This window comes from Myotis myotis, unplaced genomic scaffold (assembly GCF_014108235.1).
Source record: "Myotis myotis isolate mMyoMyo1 unplaced genomic scaffold, mMyoMyo1.p scaffold_m19_p_9, whole genome shotgun sequence".
Classification (NCBI taxonomy): Eukaryota; Metazoa; Chordata; class Mammalia; order Chiroptera; family Vespertilionidae; genus Myotis; species Myotis myotis.
The window spans coordinates 68,143,583-68,167,773 of record NW_023416401.1 but is presented as its reverse complement, the minus strand read 5'-3'; the positions used below and the strand labels follow the sequence as shown (position 1 = coordinate 68,167,773).

At 38.0% G+C, this 24,191-nt stretch overlaps 1 protein-coding gene across 4 annotated transcripts in view; it reads right to left on the bottom strand.

Annotated features, from left to right (window-relative positions):
- The window catches only part of PLCB1 (phospholipase C beta 1), a 628,875-nt gene that overhangs the window by 138,094 nt on the left and 466,590 nt on the right, over window positions 1-24,191 (bottom strand). For all 4 annotated transcript variants that reach the window (XM_036322262.1, XM_036322263.1, XM_036322264.1 and 1 more), the window contains exons 10-11: window positions 20,076-20,222; window positions 8,734-8,891 (exon numbers count right to left, since the gene is read on the bottom strand). In XM_036322262.1, the coding sequence (XP_036178155.1) occupies window positions 8,734-8,891; window positions 20,076-20,222 (305 nt within the window). The remainder of the gene's footprint in view (window positions 1-8,733; window positions 8,892-20,075; window positions 20,223-24,191) is intronic.

Here is a 24,191-nt window from a genome sequence, read left to right as displayed (position 1 = left end):
AAAAACAACTCTAATCATATTGCAAAAAACTTACACAGGAGAAGGCAAATATTTTCACTCATAAATTCACCCTTTGAACCAAACCACTGCTGGCATTTGGTTATATACTAGTTTGTTTTTTATATATTTGTATAACTCAGTTTTAATTATGGAAAATATTTGTATTTTTTAACATTGTTATGAGGTATAATTCGCCCATTTAAAGTATACAATGACATGATTTTTAGTATATTCACCAGTTGTGCACCCATCATCCCAATCTAAGTTAGGACATTATTATCACCCCCAAAAGAAATCTGTTTCCATTATCAGTCACTCCCCCTTTCTTCACCCCCTCCCCATACACCCAGCCCTAGGCAACCACTATTCTACTTCTGACTCCACAGATATGCCTACTCCAAACACTTCATATAAATGGAATCACATATATGTGGTGTTTTACATCTGGCATCTTTCAGTTAGCATGATTTCATTCATCCATGCTGTAACATGTATTAGTAATTCATTGCTCAGTCTGTATTTCTTTTTAAGGGTGTATGTCATAAGCTTCAAAATCTGTATAAAATTCTAGGGAGTAGCAGTATCATAACTGATTTAACCATTACCCAGTTGTGGAACCAACATTTTAAGAGCTATCATTCAAATAATTCTACAAAGAACATCTTCATTTTTTTCCTAGTAGTTTGAATTATTCTGGGAATGAATTCTCAGAAGGGGAATTATTGAATCAAAGAATATGAATACTTTTAAAGTCTCCTGTGTTTGTCCAAATTACTTTTCATCTTCAATAGCCCAGAGCAATGTATGAAGGACCAGCTTTCAATGCATAGCCACCAGCTTTCGGCATTACTTTTTCAAAACATTTTTATAACTGAACTGGTATTAAAGTGAGATCTCACTTATTTTTAATTATGTTGCTCTCAATACTACTGTGGTTTTACATATGCATATGTTTGTTTTTAGCTGCATTTATTCTTTTCATATTCTCTTTTCAAGTGGGGATTTCCACTCTCACTCCTTATGCCTGGGCCTTTCCACTATCTCTTCTACCTTCCTTTATATTCAAGCCAGAAAGCTATTTCCCTGGCCCCAGACTATAAATAAGACTTTCTAATTCTGTACTACATTTGCATATATCCTCTGAGAAGGATGTGCCTGCATGGAGCGAAATAATCGCTCGCACCATTTCCTATAAGTGAATTCACAGATTGCCTTTCATACATGATCAGTTTAACTTTTATGATAGTTGATGCCATCAAAAATAAGTGCACTATAAATAGCAAGCTACACCAACATTTTAAATTCTTTATTTGATTTATTTGAGCACAGGCCTGGGATTCAAACACACGTGTGTTAGTCCTACTTCTTTGCTTTCCAAGCTGTGTGACCTTGGATAATGAGCAAACACATGGATGTAGCTATGTTCCAACAAAACTTAATTTCTAAAAACAGGTGGTATGCCTGAAGAATATAGTTTGTCAACCTCTGGACTAGTGAGATCATTGGCTTAAGCAAAGCTTAACACTTGATTGTAACTAAAGGTAAATGTAATATTGTATTATGAAAGCTTGAATGAAAGCTATGAAATCTTTGGCCGATGGATTGTGAGTGTTTTTCTGGGTCTGCTCTCAGACGTGTAGGGAATTCATGCCTCTCTGTCTTCCTAGATCCCTAGGTCTGGTTCTCTCCCCACAGTAGAGATGCTGGTGTGGCCTGAAGTGAAGCTGGACCTGGGCTTCCTAGATCCTACCTGTGTCTCCTGCTCCCTTTTCCTGCCTCTGGTGTTGTGAACTTCTAGTCTTGTGCACTTGACTTAGCACAGTGATGGCGAACCTATGAATCATTTTTTTGGTTGATTTTTCTTTGTTAAATGGCATTTAAATATATAAAATAAATATCCAAAATATAAATCTTTGTTTTACTATGGTTGCAAAGATCAAAAAATTTCTATATGTGACACGGCACCAGAGTTAAGTTGGGGTTTTTCAAAATGCTGTCACGCTGAGCTCAAAAGGTTCGCCATCACTGACTTAGCACCTGTGTTTGCAATGGATCTCCCAAGCTCACCTGCCATGTCTTTCTCAGCTCCCACTGGGTGTCTAACCAGGGCTGGGCTCTGTTTATGTTGCCACATAGATTGGGCTTTGACCTCTTCCTAGAGTGCGGTGGAGGTCAGGGCACCTAGAGCCTCTACCTTGGCAGCCTTACAAATGACTTAATTCAACCTCCGCCTCACCCTGACTTAATGACTCTGCATAAATCATACCACAACCACTGCATTTAAAGAAAGAAAGCTAAAGCGTGACTTCTTACATTTCAATTATAATATCAGTAGCTCATATTTATAGAGTACTTCCTGCAGGCCATGCGCTGTTCTGAGCAACATCCGCATGTGAAGTGGCATCCTTGACTACTGACAGCAACCCTAAGAGGTGAGCACTAGCATCATCTCCACTGTGCTCATCAGAAGAGGCTGGTGCTGCTTGGGGTGCTTCTCCAGTAAGTGGAAGAGTGGGTATTGGGACCCTGGCATCAGCTCCGGAGCTGCATTCTTATCTCCCACGGTTTCCTTTCTCTCTTTTCCTCCTATCCTCTCCCACTTCCCTCTTCCCTCTTCCCTCTGTCCATCTCTCCCCAACTCTACCATAAGTTTAGCCACCAGCTTAGGAAACCTTTTTGAACCTTTAAAACCAAAGCAAACATTTACTGAATTTCATCTAATGATTTTAATTGGGAGCTCCTGAAAACTCCAGATGTTCCACTGTTAGACTTTGTGGTTTTTTATGCCTTTGAGATATTTTGCATAGTGCACAAGATCACACTGGATAAGAAAAATAGTTACAGTTTTAAGGTTTCGTTCCTTTATATAAACCATCATTAGCGGACACCGGAATGTGAAAGTACCTCACTGCCCAACTGCTCCTTATTAAGCCCAAACCATTTTTCAGAAACTGCTAACACTGGGTTCAATAATCTATAAACCATATGGCTCAATTACTATCCTCCAGGGGAAAATCTGCCCTTGAAATCCTTTATCCTTGACAGGCAACAGCAGGGTGCATTTGATAACCATTTTATGTGAGCATTTATGTAGCAGTTACATTGCATCCTAAATTATTATTTCTCTCATAGAATGAATCTTTATTTTCAGAAATGCTCCATTTAATCTCATCCTCAAATTTAATACGTTTTCATCATATATGTTATCACATTATCCAGTTTTCCATCTTGTGCAATTGCTGCTTACAAAGTAGCTGGCCAAGGAGGGAGAAAAAGGAGCAGCTTGGGGATGGGGTGGGCGGGTGGGTGTCCCCTGTGGGGAGGAAGGAGACTGAGAGGGAGCAGAGAGAATGGAGACCAAGTGGCGCATTACTATGTCATGACCATCAGAAAGGCTAAGGCAATGAGGCAGAGAAACAGAAGGGCAGATAAATGAGGTAAATAATAAATAAATCCCTCGTGCAAAATAAAAGCCTCTCCAGAAAGAGAGTGAATTACAGCCTGTCCCACTTTCCAGAACATAACCTTTTATTTGGCCCATACAGTAAATAGTAGGCAACTGCAAGTAGGGACGCTTGCTTTGGGGGATATATCGCCCAGAAGCTTTCCTGATTACACAGGCTGAGAGCAGATAAACTGTGTGACATAAAAATGACAAACTTCAACAATCAGTTTATGTAGCTGCTGCAAAACATGCTGTGGCTATATAGTCTAATTATACTGTGAAGGTCACGTCCAAATACTTAGCAAAGACCAAACTGGCAAACATCGGGAGAATCTTTAGACTACCTTCCAATATATTATACTTGGAATTTCACATGGGAAAACAGAGAAAGACAAAGTTCATTTATCTAATCAACAGAGGCTAGAAAGACTAAAAATGAAAGCTATGCTGTAATCTATCTTTATTTTCGCTTTAGAATGGGAAACTTCATTTTAAAACACATGTTTATTGAGGACCTACTATATACCAGATTCTTTCCAAAGTGCTTGGGACAGATTAGGGAACAAAACAAAGATCCTGTCTTTGTGAAGCTCACATGCTGGTAAAAGGAGACAGACAATAAACAAGGATTCCGCTAAGATTTTTATGGTTTCCTGTCTTACGTTTAAGTCCTTTATCCATTTTGAGTTTATTTTTGTGAATGATGTAAGTTGGTGGTCTAGTTTCATTTTTTTGCATGTATCTGTCCAACTTTCCCAACACCATTTATTAAAGAGACTGTCTTGACTCCATTGCATGCTCTTGCCTTCTTTGTCAAATATTAATTGAGCATAGTGGTTTGGGTCGATTTCTGGGTTCTCTATTCTATTCCATTGGTCTATATGTCTGTTCTTGTGCCAGCACCAGGCAGTTTTGAGAACAGTGGCTTTGTAGTACAGCTTGATATCTGGTATTGAGATCCCTCCTACTTTGTTCTTCTTTCTCAGGATGGCTGCAGCTATTTGGGTTTTGTGTTTTTTTTTATTTCAGATGAATTTTTGGAGAGTTCGTTCTAGGTCTGTGAAATATGCCATTGGACTTTTAATGGGGAATGCACAAAACAACAAGATAGCCCACTGCATGGGAGAACATATTTGCCAATGTTATCTCTGACAAGGGTTTAATCTCCAACATTTACAGGGAACTCATACAATTTAACAAAAGGAAGATAAACAACCCAATCAAAAAATGGGCAATGGAACTAAATAGATACTTTTCGAAAGAGGACATAAGGAAAGCGAAGAGACATATGAAAACATACTCAAAGTCACTAATCATCCAAGAGATGCAAATCAAAATGATAATGAGGTACCATTTCACACCCATCAGAATGGTTATCATCAACAAATCAACAAATGACAAGTGCTGGCGAGGATGTGGAGAAAAAGGAACCCTCATGCACTGCTGGTGGGAATGCAGACTGGTGCAGCCACTGTGGAGAACAGTATGGCGTTTCCTCAAAAAACTAAAAATGGAACTCCATTTGACCCAGTGATCCCACTACTAGGAATATATCCCAAGAAACCAGAAACGCCAATCAGAAAGGATATATGCACCCCTATGTTCATAGCAGCACAATTCACCATAGCTAAGATTTGGAAACAGCCTAAGTGCCCATCAGCAGATGGGTGGATTAAAAAACTGTGGTACATCTACACAATGGAATACTACGCTGCTGTAAAAAAGGAATTCTTACCATTTGCAACAGCATGGATGAAACTGGAGAGCATTATGCTAAGTGAAATAAGCCAGTCAGAGAAAGATAAATACCACATGATCTCACTCATTTGTGGATTATAGAGAACAACATAGACTGATGAAAAGGGACAGACCCAAAGACTGAGAAACAGCGATCAGGCTATCAATCCCCAGAAGGAAAGTAGGGGAGGGCGGGGGTAAGGGGAAGAGATCAACCGAAGGACTTGTATACATGTATATAAGCCAAACCAATGGACATGGACAACAGGGGGATGGGAGCATGAGTGTGTGGGGCGGGGGGGGGGAGGGGGAGGGGGAGGTTAGGGGTTAATGGGGGGGATGAGGACACATTTGTAATACCTTAACTAATAAAAAAAAAGCATATCAGTAAGAAGCATGGCTGGGCAAACCAACCATCAGGGGATATGGATTTGCTGTTCTCTTTGGCCACCCGATTCTCTCAGCTCCAGCAGGGAGAGAACATATTCTGGGCTAGATTTAGCCTTTAGTCTCCGAATCTGTCAGCAAGCGTGTGGATGTGGTTGAGAAGTTGTGCCTCTGGAGCTGGGGAATAGACATTCAATCAGCCTGTGGTTCTGAGATCACAGATAAGTTTGAAGAACCACTTGTACGGTCGAGTGCACAGGGAGAGTCACTCTAAGCCGACTTGATGGCCGAGGCCAAAAAGTCAATGCTCCACATAAAACAAATATGCCTTAGAAGGAATTCAAAGAACCTTGAGGAGTATAAATTTTTAAGAAAAGGTATTTCCTTAATAACAAAATAAATAAATGAATTCACATGAGCAAGGGGCAAGGGGGTCGGTGGGCCGTCTTGGAAAGGGGTCAGTGCACAAGGCCATTAGTCCCTTAGCTCAGTAATGGTTCCATCAGGATCATCTCCATCCATCAACAGACAGATGAGCCCAAATTGCTCACCCCACACCAGGGTCATCTGTCCTCTACTTTTCCTTAAAGAGTTCAACCAGCCCTAGATAGTTTTTCTCAGTGGTTAGAGATTGGCCCATATCTGAAGAGTCACGGGTTCAATTCCCAATCATGGGCATGTACCTTGGTTGCAGGTCAATCCCTGGCCCTGTTCGGAGTTCGAGCAGGAGGCAACCAATTAATGTGTCTCTCTCACGTCAATATTTCTCTCTCTCCCCCCTTCCCTACTCCCTTCCACGCTCTTAAAAAAAAAAATCAATGGGGGAAAATATATCCTCACTCCTGGGGTGAGGATTAAAAAAAAAAAGGGTCCAACCAGATTGTGGTTGGTATCACAGATGTCTGACAAAAGACATTGGCAGGAACTGGGAGGGTGGGAGACTATGAAAATGAAACAAAAAACCTTTGATTTCCCATTAAATAAAACAAAAAGATCTTAAGAGTGGTCAATTTTAGGAGCAGATACAACTTTTGAAGATTTTGATCAGAATTGAGATAACCCCATATTAAGCTTTGTTGTAAAATTTAGTGAAGGGTGCAATTTTTTTCTCTCTAATTATTGCACTGCAGCTTCAGTTTAAGAAATCATGAAAACTTAGATTTCCTAGACACATATTTAACACATTTTAAGGTGCTAGTGATATTACTTCTGAACACATTTTTTATTGCTGTCAAACTTAGTACCTTAGATCAGGACACCATTTACCCCAACTGAAACCTGTCTGTTCTTTAAAATCTTTTATCTGTTTGTTGCTCTCTGAAGTGGTAGCTGTTTATCACATTGCAAGTGCCCGAGGCCTAAAAGCTGGAGACTGGGAATTTGTTGCTCCTAATGCTACTTCTGAAACATAACTTCCCAATCTTATTTTAAAATGAAACAAAAACCCAGTTCTCATAAAGCAGCCAAGCCAGTTTTTACCATGTCCTCACATCTGCTATCTACTGAGCTCCCCCTCATTCAACAAAGACTTTGGCAAGTGGCTCACTGTCCTTTTCTTCTTCATCCAAAGCTTTGTGTCTAGTCTTGGTGACATAAACATCTAACTCATCCATTATTCTAGCCTCTCAACACTCCACCCTCCCCATTTTCAATGGCCCTGTTGCCACTCTACCTTAGTTCCCCAAATACCTGGGTTCTGTGTTTTTTGTTTGTTTGTTTGTTTTGGTTGCTTAGGGCAAGAGTTAGTGACCTAGAGTCAGTTCTGCCCTAAGAACCAGGCAACCCCGGCAATGGGGCTCACACGATGGGACCTGTGCTATAGGGGTTGTCCTCTGGCTCATCTCTGCTAATTCCCTTCCAAAGATGTGAGAAACCTGAGACAGCCAAAAAAACGTGTAAAGTCACATATCCCCTTTCTAGGTCACTTTCTAGGTACCCAGGACCCTAGATATTCCCACCCAAGTGGCCCTAAGCTCCTTGAGAATTGTTCTTTGCAGGAGGAGGAACTTCAGTGTCTAAATGCATGAATGTGGGACTCTTTATGCTGTAGGATGAGTAGGATGGAGCCATAAATGGAAAGAAGGGAGATGGCTATTCCCAGCTAATAAGAATGGCTGATGCTTCTTATAAATTACAGCTTTAGTCCTGCCTTCTAGGTAAGATAAGATACCTAACATACAATTGTCTCTGCTTCCTGACAGAAATCCACAGAAAAACCCTGCTTCTTTGAGCCCCGCCCCCTCAAATCACCTAATGCATGCCCAAATCCTGTAGGTCTTCTTTAACACATTTGTACTGAGACACCACAGTTCCCCATGACGTGTGTGCTTCCTTGTTGCATAAGCCAATAAACCCAACTTTAACTTACAGGTGTGTTCTTAGGGTCTTTGACTCCCTAGGTACCAATGTGCTACAAACTGGCATGTAATAGTCAATATTCCATTCTGGTATCTCAGAATAAAATAGTGTATGATAATTAATAGTAGGCATTAATATCATCATCATCATCATCTAAAAAGCAAAAAGCTAGAGATACATGCAGTAATATTGATGAAATCTCCCAATGATGCAGAGTGAAAGAAGCAAGAAACAGAATAATGCACACTAGAGTATGAGTCCACTTATATCAAGTTTAAGAAGTGGTGACACTATGTTGTTTAGAGCTGTAAATAAACTAGAACAGCTCTAAAGAAAAGCAAAGAGTGATCACTGCAGGGGTCAGGAAGGTGGTCTGGTGGTCTTCTCTGGGGTAAGGAGGTCATTCTGATGGAAATGGGTACATAAGGTGTTTCTGGGATACCAATCAGTTTCTATTTATTGATTTAGATTACATGGCGTAAACTTTCTATCCACTCATTAATATGCACAAATAAGTTGTATGTATTTTTATGTTACATTTCACAATGTTAAAATGCAAGAGTAAAAGAATAAGAGCACTAAATACACTGGCATTTCTTTTCATAAAACAGCTTAGATTTGGTTAGTAAGAGTCAATTCACGTGGTGCCCACTACCCATGAATAAACTGCTAAACTGTAACCTCTGAAATGGCAGAGATGATTAAAGGCCTATGGACTTAACTGTAACCACTAGGACTTTCTACTTTAGGTGGCTTCCCCCCCCCCACCCCCAGTTGCCTCTCTTAGCAATAATCATTCCCTCTACCTTGAAGGATATTTCAGTCGTCATGGTGAACCCATGGGTGATGACTGGTTCCTCCTCTGCAGTCCGTCCTTTCCAGCAGTCCAACTCCACACAGCGACAACCAGACAGGAGCACTTGACGGTACATCTCGACGGAGGAGTTTCCAGCCAGCTGGCCAGCTGTAAAACACCAACAAAATGAACCCCAGAATCCCATGAAGCATAGCAGACATTGGTGGCTTCCTAGACAAGCTCTTCAACAATAAGAACACTGCAGTGTCTAAGAGATGGAATAGTTGTTCTCAGCCTTTCTCCTGCCTCAACATACCAGAAGGTAGTGGGACAATCCTTAATGCAGTTGTGACTCCCTAGCAGTGGTTTTGGGGAAGAAAAAATACAAGAAAGAAAACATTGTAACAATAGCAATAACTCATTTTTATTAACTTCTTACCATGTGCCAATTATAGTTTTTTGAACCCTGCATGTATTACTACATTTGTTACAAAGATTTCTTGGGCTTACTAACTTTAAAAACAAACAAACAAGCTTATTTTCAGATAATGAAAATGGCATAGAGGAATTCATTTACCCAAATTTCTGAAGCTAGTAAATGGAAGACCCAGGATTATAATTTCAGTATAATTCTGTCTTTCTATGAAGGAGTACTGTTGACAGGTTATTATTATATAAGTCAACCCCTCTGTCATGCTTGTGCAAGTCACAAATGCTTAGAAAAGCTAAACATTCTCATCTCAAAAAGTGCTCTTTTATAGGAATAACTTTAAACCTGATAAAAGAAATGAAAAACTTATACTCAAATAATTACATTTGTTTAAAAACATTGTTTAAAAATTAAAGACAACCTAAATATATAAAAAAAGACATCCCATATTCATGGAGTGGGAGACTTAGTATTAAGATAGTACTACTCCCCAAATTGACCCAAAGTTCAATCCTGAAGATTCTAATATAATTTTGTGAGCAAATATCTGGACCTTCCTGCAATCTGATCTCTGGCCCTGCTTGAATGACTAAAGAGTTCTGCAATTTGAATTCTGACTATTTACATGAGGACCAGCATTCCCTGCGCTGTCCCTTTAATCACAAAATTTATTATATCAGTTTATTTTGCAGACTTGAAGGTATTGGCTCATGCCTTGTGACTTCCCCTTACTGAGCATGCCTTGTGACCTGCCTCCTGCCGATCATGTCTTATGACTCCAATCTTGGCCATATCTCATAACTCTACCTGCCAATCTCTATTCCCCTTGCACATATTCACTGTTTTGATACTTGTCCCAACCAATCCCCTTAAAGGTCAGCTCCCTGTGCCAAATGCACTTAAGTCCTGTGCCCTACCCCTTCCTCTTCAGAATGTACTTTTGGTCTATGCTAAAGGCTACCTCTTCCTGTAAGCCACAGATGAATCTTTCTTTTGCCTGCCATAAGGGTCTTCTGGAATATCTATTGACAATTTTCATCAAAATCCTAGCTTGCTTTTTGGCACAAATTGACAAGCTGGTCCTAAAATTAGTATGAAAATGTAAAGGGCCCAAAATACCCAAAATGGTCTTTAAAAAATAAGAACAAAGTTGGACTCACACTGCCCAATTTCAAAACTTAACTGTGAAACTATAGTAATCAAGACAGAGTACTGGCATAAGGATAGACATATGGAACACTGGAATAGAACTGAGAGTCCAGAAATAAACCCTCATGTTCATGGTCAATTAACTTATAACAAGGGTGCCAAGACAAGACCTTGCAGAGAGAATCATTCCTTAAATAAACAAATGGTGCTGAGGCAACTGGTTAGCCACATGTGAAATAATGATATTAGACACCTATCTGACATCATATACAAAAACTTGAGATGGATTAATCTTCTAAATGTAAGTTTTTAATACAAACTATGCTCACATAGCTTTAAAAAAATGTAGAAAACTCTTAAAACATCAGGTAAATCTTTGTGACCTGCATTTAGCAGTGGTTTTGTAGATAAGAGACCAAAAACACAAGCAACAACAACAAAATAAATAGGTAAACATCATCCAAATTAAAAATCTTTTCAAACAGAACTGAAATATTCCTGTGAAGTGATGAGAATTATAATACTCAAGGCACCTGAGAAGTCCTGGCAGGAATGAAAGCCCAACTATTCCTGTTTCACTTAAGAAGTCACCAATTTCTTGACAAATTATTTTTGTAAGATTAATAATAAATAACTTTCAAGACAAGCCCACCGCCAATACACAAATGGAAGTCTGGTTTTCCACATGAAAGATTTTCTCTGATTTATACTCTATAAGCCTCCATCATCTTTTAAAAATAGTGAGTTTAAAGATGACATTGATGAAAACCGTTAAAATGATGTTGAGACGGACAAGATATGCCTGGTGGAGACAGGGAACAAAGAAAATGGATGTCACTACACCCAATTACCAGCATAACAAAAGGGTGGCACTCTTGAGTTCCGAAGGGCCCTAGTAAATGCACTGAAAGGTGATTGAGTAGGTTTGCACATCACTTTTCTCTACTGGAAAAATAGAGCATTTTATCTCTTTTATTAAATTTAAAAACTTTATTGTTGGCACTATTACAGATGTCCTCCTTTCCCCCTCCCTTTGCCCACCTCCAGCCAGTCCCCACGCCCTCCTCTCCAGGAGATCCTCACCACACTGTTGTGGAAAATAGGGCATTGGGAACATGCAAATGTGCTTGAAAAAGCAGAAATGCTGACCAGATAATCTAGAAAGTTCCTGGTGCTAGATAATCAATTTGCCATTTATAATTGCCTCAAAGTTTGTGGAAGTAAAGGTCTTTGCTGCATAAAGGGAAAGGGGGTAGGGGAAGTGAACTGGAAAAGACAGTTGTTTACCTGGTAAACTTAAGGGAGGGCTACTTGCAATTTCATTTATTATTTAAAGAACAAATAGAAGGAATTTAATGTGCTTTAAAAATGTTGGCCAGTTAATGTTTTTTTTTTGTTTGTTTGTTTGTTTTTTGGCCAGTTAATGTTTTGAAAGACATAGTAAGGCATGGGCTTGTGAGATGCAAATGAATCTGAAAAAACAACAACACAAAAAAAACCTAAAAAATGGGAGGTGTGTGGGTGTGTGTTGTGTTTACTGTCTAACACCTAAACCCAACAGAATCCCTCCAAAGTAAACTTGTTCATTCTTAGAATGAGTAATCTTTTTAGACATGGAAGTCTCCCAACAAAAGCATATTTTGAGAAAACTCACATATTTCCAAAACTGTCCTCTTCCTTGGAATGCATATTAGGTTCCTTCTATGTTTTTCCTTCATTTATGTAGATTTTTTCCAAAAATGTATATTAATATTCTCCATTATTCTCTCCTTTTCTGCCTAAAGCCTCAAAGCTGGCTTATTTTTTTTCCTCTCTAGTTCCTAACTCCTCATTCTTAGATCCCATGTCCCGTTATATTTTCATTTGATTAGATCAATAAATACAGCTTCTGGGGCCAGAGGATTGTCAGGGGTGGGGATTAATAATATGTCATGAGTCACTCAACCCTTGTGATTTCTGAAACTAGTATCTGACATCATCTGCCTGGCTGTGAGCATCCCCTGGAGTACATTCCATGCCCATGATGGAATTTAGGAGCTGAAGCTCCATGGAGATTAACCCCGAATGTTGCCCCAAGTCATAGCTCTGCAACTTCTCACTTGACTGCATTCATTCTGGGCAGCTGGCTACATTCACTTGAGCTTTTGTCTCAGATTAACCAAGGCATGCAGGATGGAAGAGACCAGAAAACTGAAAATAACAATCCCTCTATTAACACAGGCTTCTGAGGAATTTCTCCTCTTGCAAAGGGTGATGATTGTGTATACTTATATTTAACATTTTTTTATTGTCTTCTCATCAATCTCCAGTGGAAGAAGATTCCAGAGTATGATTCATTTGTTAATTAAGTGACCTCCTTTAATAGGCATTGTCTCCTTTAATAAATGGAAATGGGGACTATTTCTCTTTGCTTTCAAGGCAGTCAGAGCCATTCAGGGTGGGGCAAAAGTAGGTTTAGAGTTGTTCCTATGGAAAAATAATACAGTAGTTAATAACTAATAGTATAAGAATAAAGTCTGTGTTTCTCCTACTTACAAACCTCTTTTTGCCCCACTGTGTAATCCCACCTACCCTTGAGAGAAGTCTCTAAAATACAAAGCAGGTTTTGTTCACCTCAACTGTCTCTTGGGGCACCAGTCTGATCTGATCTTTTCTATAGTGTCTGTCTGCAGTCTCAGGGAGACGATGAAACTCTCTTGAGCATAGATCCAACTGTCATAAGATGGCTTAGGTAGGAAAGTGGGAAAACAACTTTAAATGTGTGCCTTACTAATTATTAGAATCTGTGCATATTCCCACATACATTCTCTGTGGGATACAAAATACTGGGGATATAAAAATGACATGAGGCATACTCCCTACCTTCACCATCTAGGTAGGGAGGCAAGCACAAATAAAGAAGTTTCTTATGTGCCAGGGTGTTTAAACTCACCCTAAACTCTGGTTGCCCTTTCTTTCTCTTCTTCCTCTTTTTCTTTGCCAATAGAATTTTCTATTTAGGTTCTATTATGCTTCAGGTTCCCCTCCCCAGACCTGGGGTAAGTATTAACTCTTCTCAGCCAGTAGCAGAAGTTCTGTGGCCCATGTTAGTGGTTCAAGTGGGCATTGCTGTGTGGTGTTATATCTGGGCTATATCTAATAGGACATAAAGGAAAGTCTACTTGGTGAGGGGACTTCACTCTTACAAAGGCTCACAAGACAGGGATTTGCCCTGTGCCACATGTGGACCTTATTTCACAGGGAGACAATATTCAGGTTGCACAGTCATATTGAAATCATAAGGGAGCAAAAAGATGGAAAGCATCTGGGCCTCCCATGACATCAATAAATACCTGATTTAATCAATGGTCAACCAGCCTGCTTCTGGACCTTTTGTTGTATGAGGTAATAAATTCCCTAATATTTAAGCCATTAAGTAATAGTATCTTAAGTAAACCAGCCAAAGTAAGACAAATACCATATGATCTCACTTATATGTGAAATCTAAAGAACAAAATAAATGAACAAATGAAATAGAAGCAGACTTATAGATACAGAGAACTAACTGATGGGTGCCAGAGGAATAGGGGGTTGTGAGGAAGGGTGAAAAAGGTTAAGGGATTAAGAAAGTACAAATTGGTACTTACAAAATAGTCACTGGGATTTATAGTACAGCACAGGGAACATAGAGATACTGTAATAATTATGTATGGTGCCAGGTGAGTACTTGAAATATTGGGAGGAACACTTTATCAAGTTTATGATTATCTAACCACTATGCCATCCGCCTGAAACTAATACAAAATAGTATTGGCTATAAACTGTAATTGCAAAATAAAATTTGAAAAAGTAATATTATTATGTTACTTATAGCCCAACATACTCTGACATGTATTTTACTTAGAGGCAAATTTAAAGGTGGTCTATTTATTTGCTCAGTTCAACTTCTTTCCATTCTATCACCCAACTTTCATAGGTTTGTCTGTGATTTAAACCAAAAACAACAGGTTGCATATGTTGGAAGCTAAATGAGTGGGAGAGATGTGAAAGGGTTGGCAGTGGAAGACTGACAAGGGTCAAAATATATCTTGCGTCATTTCTAGAATGACTCAAGAACATATATGAGATTTTTGTAGCTAAGAACATATATGAGAGAGAGGAGTTGAATGATTAATTGATTCATTCAATCAGATAATATAATTTGTAAGAGGAATAACTAAAACCTAAAGTTATGTTTTCCTTTTTAAGTTGAACAAGGATGTTAATTATTCAGTTATACCACTTTGCCTTGCTGGTGTATATGGAGCCATTATCTCCCAAATGGTTTGTAATATGGGAAGATTTATGACGAGCTGAAAAACTACAGGTTGAAATGAGTGCATACTGTTCTATCTGGAGAGACTTTTGTTTTGAGTCATAAGGGTAGATTTCTCAAGGAAAAACAATAATTTAAAACATAAGCACTACTTGATGTACTGCCAAGACTATCCAAACCCTAGAAAATGGCCATCGTAATTAAAAATCAACTCGTTCTGTGCAAATATTCCCCTCAATCATCTGATTTTATATTTCCTCTTGGGTGTCTTGATAGTTAACAAAGGGGCAATAATGAGGAGAGAAATAGACATCATAATAATAATGCATTGCTAAACTGATTGGTTTCATAGTGTAGATTTAATTTTTATAGTCCATTTGAGTGCTCAAAAGAAAACATTCTAAATATCAAAATTCTCCTTGTTTGAATTTGGACTGTCATTTCTCAGGTATACCAGTTCCTAAAATGCTCTAAGAAAATAAGAAGGATGGGGGATAGGGAGGGGAGGGTTGGTCATAACCTTAATAATGTGAATCTGTAAGCCTTCATTTCTATATTAAAAACATACTGCAGTAGGTGCCAATTTTGTTTGTACCTAACATTTTTCAAACCTATTTGAATAGGAAAGCTTTCCTTTTGCTCCCAAATAGCTTTTATATAAAATACTGTTTTTATATAAAAAGTTTCCACTTGTTCTGTAAGTAGCTGTAAAATGAGCTCTAACTCATATTAATATTGAATTTTAGCATTTAATTGGATTTTATTAAGTTATACATACATTGGTTATATTTTTATTTTCTTTATTATGCTATTTATTATAATATTCGTAATTGTCCTTGGGAAGTTTGAATTTCTGTATCATTAATGTTTATATTTACCCAAAGGTATATGAGTTATATATACATTTAGATTATCTAGAAGTAAAACAATGATACTACTAATATTGTATAAAGTAAAATCAGATTTTACCTCTAAGTCAAAAGAGGATTTTAGGTAAAGCTTCAAGAGCCTGTATTCATATTTATATATAATTATTTTTGGCTAATTATATGAAATCTTCCTTAATTTCCCTGTAGGAAAAGGAAAGACTTTGATATTGGGACAAGGTAATATTATTAAAATGTGGATTTTATAATGCAAACTTTGGTATACAAGACATAGCTCAGGAAAGTGAACAAGATAAATTTTTTAAAACTTAAAAAAATCAGAACATCATTTAACATAGGTAACAGTTTAAAAAATTAAATATTTGAAAATATGCTAATTCTACTATTAGATATTAAATAATTGGAGAGGGAACTGGTTTACTTGTTCAGAAATCATACATATGATTCAGATGGTGGTAATATGAAACTACTGTACAAAAATTTAGACAGTTATTTGAGTTCTTCCTTCATCAAAAAAGGAGTGGACTCTTTCCTAGTAGCTGAAAGTTCTTCCTTTTGAGAACTGTTTTCCATTAATATGCTAACACCCTAAACAAGCTAACAAGTGGAGCCAAATTCTATACCACATCTGTGCTTACCAAGCTATTCAGAGGGAGGGCAAATCAGTGATTGTGGGAGAACTTAATTGGACTGAAATCCTCAGTGAAATTCAGTTTAAAAAAAAAAAAAGAACTGCAGACAAAAATTTGCACAGTATTCTGTAGTTTGTATTAATCTTGAACAATTTTAGAGCTATCATTGTGTTGTCAGTAAAGTGAATAAGTAATTATGTATAATTTGTTAGGTATGAAGATTAATAAAGGATGCACAGCTATAGAATCAATTTTAATTGGGAGGTAAAAATGAAAATATGTATGTGAACTTGTGCCTTAACAAGAAAAAATAAAATAAAGTTTTTATTTTGTTTTGTTCATGAAAAAGGTCTAGAAACATCGTTTTATAAGGCAGGGCAGGATCCAAATTGCTATTACTCATACAATTTCTTTCCCCCTAAAAGGAACGAGGAATCATTGGGGAAAAGTCTGGTTCCATGTGTTTCGTAGAAATAAACAAGGTGAGCCTGGAAGATCTTCATGTACCAGAAAGCAAAGACATTTTCAAAGACCAATGGGTGATGCCAAAAAGACATAGAAACCAGCCTAAAATATGTTGCCACCAACAAATGCTGAGGCAGTTTGAGCATCAAAAGTGGCTTTGTTTGAAGGAACAAACATAAAAATCTGAAAACCATAGGTCCATAATGATACACAGACAGAGAAAAATTAATATATTTTGAAAGAAGTTATAAAGAACAGAGTGTATATCCAGGCAGACTTGTCATTCAATCATTTTGGTATCACTGACTCATTTATTATATGACAAATAATAGAAAAACTGTATTAAATAGATCAGTTGAAAGCATTTGAGGATTTAAAAGGACTATTGGCATAATTACTGCATATTGTGACTTTCCAGGTAGATGAAACCAGTGTCCAAAATTTAACTGGATATGCATTTAAGAATCATGTCATCCTGAGTATACAAGAAATGCAAAATTCTCTCATGGGCTAAGGTCTTTGAAGTTGTATTTCTATGATCCTATCAAATCAAAGCTCTACACTCTTATCTTGAGGTTTTATAGATCTCTCTCCTCAAACTTAAATGAGAAAAAAGATCACATCTTTAATTTTAACCTTTATGTAAAATTTAACTTTCTCTTCATTTATGAATGCAGGTAAAAATCACAGCAGTACTAACAGGACCTATGACTTTGTCACGAGTGGAAATCCCAGATATTCTCATGTCATATTCTAATTGTAGCAGATATCACAACATGCTATTTACACGAAAATTTTATTGTATTAATAAAATATGTATTACTTTACCACAGATTTGATTTTTAGTATTTGATAAAAACATTTCAATAGAATTTATTTCCTCTTTAATCCTATGTACGTACTTTATTTTATACATTGAACACTAGAACGGTTCCTAGACTTCATCAGACTTCCCAATAGGTCAATGGTACCAAATAAGATTAAAGAGGCTTGAGAAGGGAAAAGCCCTTTATAAAGGCTTAGAAATTTAAGTGGGAGCTGCAAAACCTTTGAAATAGGCCTAAGAAACGGAATCCAGGGAAGTGGGCTGAGTGGACACTCTTCTCTTACAGTTAGTGGTTTTACAACAGGGCTAAAGATATCTTGACACCCCTCCAACCCAGAGCTCTGGTCTATGTCCCCTCCCTTTGAATCTGGATAGGACTGTGACTGTTTGGACAAATAAAGAAGGAAGTGGCAATACGGAACTTCAGAGGTTAAAGGCAAAAAGGCAATTAATGTTCCTCCTTGTTCTTTGGGACACTCGTTTTCGTAGCTGTGAGCTGCCATGTAAGTAGTATCTCTACCCTGGGGCTGCCATGCTGTGAGGAAGCCCACACCACTTGGCGAGGCCTCCTGCTGGCCATTAGGTCAGCAGTCCTAATGGGGCCCAGCTGTTGTATGGCCCCAGCCCAAGTGCCACACACGTTGGAGGAGAAACTTCCAGATGATCCCAATTCCCAAGATGTTAGTGTTACCCTGAGCCATTCACTTCCCAGCTGAGGCCCATGACACCAGAGAGCAGAGACAAGCCATCCCCTCTGTGTCCTGCCTGAATTCCTGACATAAAGAATATGGATCCAAAAAGTAAATAGTGGCTGTTTTATGAGTTTTGGAGTGATTTGTTAATGCAGAAAGGGGTGATGAGAATAGGGTTTGGATGGGCCAAACATGAATCTAGTTAGTTTTATGGCATGGATCTCTTTTAGTAGATAATGTCAGTTGAAATAAAATAGACCACAAGTAGCCTGAGGGCCAATCTAATTTTCCTAAACATCATGCGAGTTGCAGTTCAAATGACTATGGAACTCAGATTATATGACTCAGAATAGATGGTCTCTGATTACACAGGATCATCCTGACAGCCCATTCCAACTGTCTCAAGGCTACATTTCTATCCATGTAATTTCTATTCTAAACTATTTTTCATGGAGTGTGGGATGCCAGGCCAGTGCAGAACCTGATACCAACTCCAACTGCATTTGAACCAGGAGGACTAGGCCTCTTTAAGGAATTGGGAAGAAAGAACTGCTTAGGTGCCAGATGGCTGAACCCTGTGAGACTCCCTTGGAGAAGTCTCCATTGCCTGGGTCTCCCTGGTCATGCCACAGGTAGTGTTACTGGTCTACTCCACCAAATCACACACCTCTGAGCAATGAGCCATGAGCACATCAAAACCTCCCCCAAGACATGGGGAACATTTACAAGGCATAGAGTCTAAATGACACCCCAGACTCTGGTTGCACTGTGGGTCTTCAGGTCTCTCTTATCTTATACTCATTTGGAAATGAATTGCGTGAAGCAGGAGAGTGACATGGCTTTTAAAACCAGTCAATAAAAGAAAAATACCACATGATCTCACTCATTTATGGATAATAAAGACCATTATAAACTGATGAACAAAAATAGATACAGAGGCAGAGCAGCATCGAATAGACTGCCAAACTACAGCAGGAAGGCCGGGAAGGGTTGGGCGGGGTGTGTGTGTGTGTGTGTGTGTAAGAGATCAACCAAAGGACTTGTATGCATGCATATAAGCATAACCAATGGACACAAGACACTGCGGGGTAGGGGAGGCCGGGGGAAGGTCAAGGGGGAAAATAAAAAGGAGACCTATGTACTACTCTTTGTAATATTTTAAGCAATAAAACAAATTAAAAACAAAAACAAACAAAAAAACTTGTTTTTCTTTTTTAATTAACCAGTAGATTTTCCACAAATTCTTTTCAATGCCTGTGATTAGAGATCTGCTATACAGAAAGTATTCTCCTGGAAATGTATTTTGATTGTAAAAACATTTCAGGTTACTGAAATCTGTATGTTATAGATTTTAACTTAAAACTATGTTGAGATAACATATGTGTATTATGTGTGCATATATATGTTTTAATATTTTTTGATTTAGTGATCTACTAAAAACCACGACAATACTCAATTTAGGACAAATTGGGAAATACTTGTTTTTTACTCCTTCATTGTAATATTTATAAAAAATATAGGTTGTCATTCACAGGTCAATTTTTTTTTTTCATATCTAAAACCCTGTTATACCTTGAGCAAACTGTCAATTTGCTTTGTGCAGAATTTATTAATGCCTTCAGAATTTTTCTGTAGATAAAAGACCTGCAGATAACAAGTAGGATTGTAAATGGCTTTAAGTCCACTGAAGAATGAGCTCATTTACACAAAAATTCCATTGGTTTGAAGATGCCACACACAGATACCTTTTAGAAGGCTTGGAAACTTAGATGGAGATACACGTGAAGAAATGATATTGTGTCATAAACATAAGGACACGACTGCTTACCTCTGGAGCCTCTGGTCATGACCCCAGTTCTCAGAGGGATTTCACAGGAAACAAAAGCAAATGTACCTTCACTTATAGGAACGGAAGCAGAGGCTGGTGAGATTTGGTGAGACTGGCTCAAAAACTGTTAAAGAATTACCAAGTCGTACCTGTGAGGTAGGTGTTGTGCGAGGAATTAATGAAATAGTGAGAAAGGGGCTGAGACATATCTTCATTCAAATCCAGTTTCTCAGGTGAAACGACTCCGTTTTCTTCTCCACTCAGGTAGCGCATAAACCCGTCCACTGAGATCTGTCCTGGAGGCAATGCAGAGTGAAGAGGAGTGTGAGCGCATTCTTTTCATGGGTGGCTGGTACCATGTGATTTTACTTTTCCTGCCCAGAAAGCTCTGGTCACAGAGCAACACGGGCCACGGCAACCTGCTGTTTTGAAATAATAGGATGGTTATCAACTTTATGGATGGATACAAAAGTTATTAGTGCTTATCTGTGGCTAATAGAATTAGGGGTGAATTTCTAAATTTTCCATTATAAATATGTGCTACTTTTATAATAAAAAAGTCAATTGCAAGTGTTTTTATTATTTAAAATGATGTAAAAATGTTTTCAAAAATAACATCTTTTTTTAAATAATAAAGATGACCACAAATGAATCTCTCTTGGGGGCGGGGGCGGGGGGGGATGGAAATCAAATGATAAAAAAGAGGTCTTTAAATTTCTTATTTAGAATGATTTTATTTCAAATGGAAGAAGTATGATTCACACTTTATTTGGTTTACTCAGATTCTATTCTTTTCTTGTAACCTTTCTGAGGTGACTAATGCTAAATATTGAATTAATTCTTTATTGTTATCATAAAAAATCATGCTAATCTTTATACAATAGATAGAGAGAGCCATCTTAATTCTTTGATCCATCACCATAGTTTGTTTCTTGGACCTTAACCTCCAAAGCCTGAAAAAACCCCAGCACATTTGTGGGTGGTAAAGACCTTGCCAGTACATGTTAGACGCAGCCGTGGGCAAACTACGGCCCGCGGGCCAGATCCAGCCCGTTTGAAATGAATAAAACTAAAAAAAAAAAAAGACCGTACCCTTTTATGTAATGATGTTTACTTTGAATTTATATTAGTTCACACAAACACTCCATCCATGCTTTTGTTCCGGCCCTCCGGTCCAGTTTAAGAACCCATTGTGGCCCTTGAGTCAAAAAGTTTGCCCACCCGTGTTAGAGGGTAGCATTGTGTTCTTGTTGAAACGGTGTCACATTAATATAAAAGTGGTATACGTTCACTGAAGAAAATTAGGAAGTAAGATAAGCAGAGGGGAAAAGGGAAACCTTTTCTGAACAGCTCTAATTCTTCTTTCAGAGCTAACTACTGTTAAAATCGTGTGTGTGCGTACTTCCAGAAGAAAAGTGTGTGTGTGTATAATTATTTAATGAAAGCACAGCCGCTGCCTTCAAAGAGCTCATAATCTAAGAGAAAATAAGACAGTTCACACCTTGAAGAGGAGATGTGAGCTCCTCCAAAGCAGGGTGTGCGTTTCTGTCTGCCAGCCCTGGAATCTGCCACAAGGCTTTGTGCAGATAGGTGTGCAATCAGCACTTCTTTTTGATGATCAGTGATTTAAAATAGAAAATAAGTTGCTTTAAACCTGGATGATCATGAAGGACAGTATAACTGATTCTTTTTCCTGACTAGTTGGATCATGTGAAATTGCTAGTATTTGGCATTATGCAGCTTGACAACTTGATACAACTTAGTCTCTCCCTACCTGTATTTCAGTGGACCTGCAGTAACTGCAAGCATCCTTAGGAACCAGCAAAGGAAAGTAAGGTGACTGCCTGGCTAGTGTGTGCACCACATCGCTGTGGGGTGAGGAAAACTTACAAGTGTATACCTCTAAAGACATGCAGATGACAGCAGTAAAGTATTGTGTGCCCAACCACACCATCTTTATGGTGCTGGATTTAATCCTGAGGCTGTCAGCTTGTGTCTGTTATCTTACAGGAAAAAATATCTTTGGTCTAATCAGCAAATTTTAAAAGCAATTAAAACAAAACATGTGCCAATATGGCGGTGATGAAAAATTAATTCCCATCGATTCCCATTTATTGCCTCTAGTGCGTTCTGGGCACTTGTGTTGAGAAAGATTCTGAAGTGAACTTTTGATTAATTTTGATATCAGCATGGGTACAGGACAGAAAATTGGGGGTATACCAGATATACTTGTCATTCTCAAATGAGGATATTATAATTAAAATCAAATTTATACTCTACAATATGCCAGGAAGCATGTGTCAAAGTTCTATTTAATCCATTAGTGAGGAAACCAGGAATATGACAAGGTCATTTCAAAGGACTCTATGAGACTCTGATACATGTATGTGTGTGTCACCAAATTCCCCAAACAGAGAAAAACAACAACCCCAAAACCTGTCCTATTAGTCAGTAAGATATAACCAGCTCTGTATTCAATTTAGCAATTTTTTTTTTGCATTATCATCTCTACCTTTATTGTTTCATAGAAATTGAAATTTTAGTCAGTAAAAAACAAGAATTAAGTGAACTGGTGTTTGAGAGGGTTATTTATCATTAATCATAGTAAAGAATGTAAAATTCCCCAGTGATGAATTTACCTAACCTGGAATAAGAATGATGAATGAGATTAGAGCACAGTTCAGATTACTATTATAGACTAGGTGAGCAAACCCTGGGAACCCCCTTTCAACCCCAAAGCTTTGCCTTGCTAACTAAAGGAACAAATGTGAAGATTTTGGTGCACCAAATGACTAAGCAGAGATATGCCAAAGTCAAGAAGAGCCAATGAAAAAGTAAGGATAAGGAGTGGTCAGTTTATAAGTTTCAAGGTGTCAGCTAAGGGATCTGGAGTTCATTTGCAAAAATGCAGACGGTACTGGTATAATGAATTAGCCCCCAAATAGTTCTGAATAGTAAAGGCTTTGAGACAGAAAACAGTCTTACTGAATTTCCCTTTGTTGCATATAACCTACAGTTAGACTATTTGCATTTGCTGTTAACGTAAATGCGTAAGTCTTTTTGCACTAACCTTGCACTATTTTTGCAAAACTGCTTACATTATTTTTCTGGTCTACTGAGGAGCATAGACGAATGGAAAATATTGAGAGTTAAGATAGGAAAACATTGATATCCTAAACAAATTAGTAAGAGCACAAGAAATCCATTCCTGCGAGCAGTAACTGATCAGGGACAAATTCCACAACCATAGGATGAGTCAACTCTCCAGACTCATAAGTCTCTTCTAGCTCTAAAATTCAATGAGTTCAAGTGGTTTAATATAATAGGGATGGTTACTAGCTCAATTAAAACAAAATGCCCCATAATAGAATGAGATTATAAAACATCAAACCACAATAAAGAGCAATGCTACAATTTTCTGGAATAAAATCAACAGAGAAGGGAGTTAAGTTCAGAAGGATAAGGCCAGCTGACAAAGGCTAAAAGCAGAGCCCCCTATATGTTTTCTTAATAAAACATTTGTATGCTTTCAATTGAGTGTGTCACTCATACCAGTATAATGCAGCATAATATACTGTTTGAACCACTTGGAACAGCGATTTTTCAACCTTTTCATCTCATACACCCATAGGCTAATTACTAAAATTCTGTGGCACAGCAAAAATGTATTTTTTACCAATCTGACACAAAATAATTTTGATTCATTCATACCAGATGCCTATTGTTGTGGTGGTTGTATTTTTTTAATTTGACAATCTATTTAGTCACTGCCCCAACTAAATAGTCAGGTATCACATGTTTTAAAAATTCTTGTGATTAAAAACAAAACAAAACAAAACAACCAACAAACAAAAATTCTACTGACATGCTGGTTGAAAATTGCTGACAGTCAAAATAGAAAAAAATATAAATCCCTCAAGGAATGAAAAACAGCAGCTGTATAAAGCTTTTCCATTCAAAAGAAGTTCTGGTGTTCAACAAAAAAGTGAACTGATGATGCAAAAGTGAAGAGATCTGACTTTTATGGGGAGAAACAATCTCCAAAGAGACATAGGAGGAAAGTGACAAAATGATGGCCCCAATGGCCACTGATATGACTCCTCATACTTCAGCGATATCCTTGCTGCAAAGAACTCCCAAATGCTGCATGGGTTTGCATAGATACCATGGCCAGCAACTGTACCTCCCCCTCCTTCTGCCTGTCTCCCTCCCCTGGGGTAGATAATGACTGAGGCTCCACCGATGGCCTCTGAACATGTCAGGAA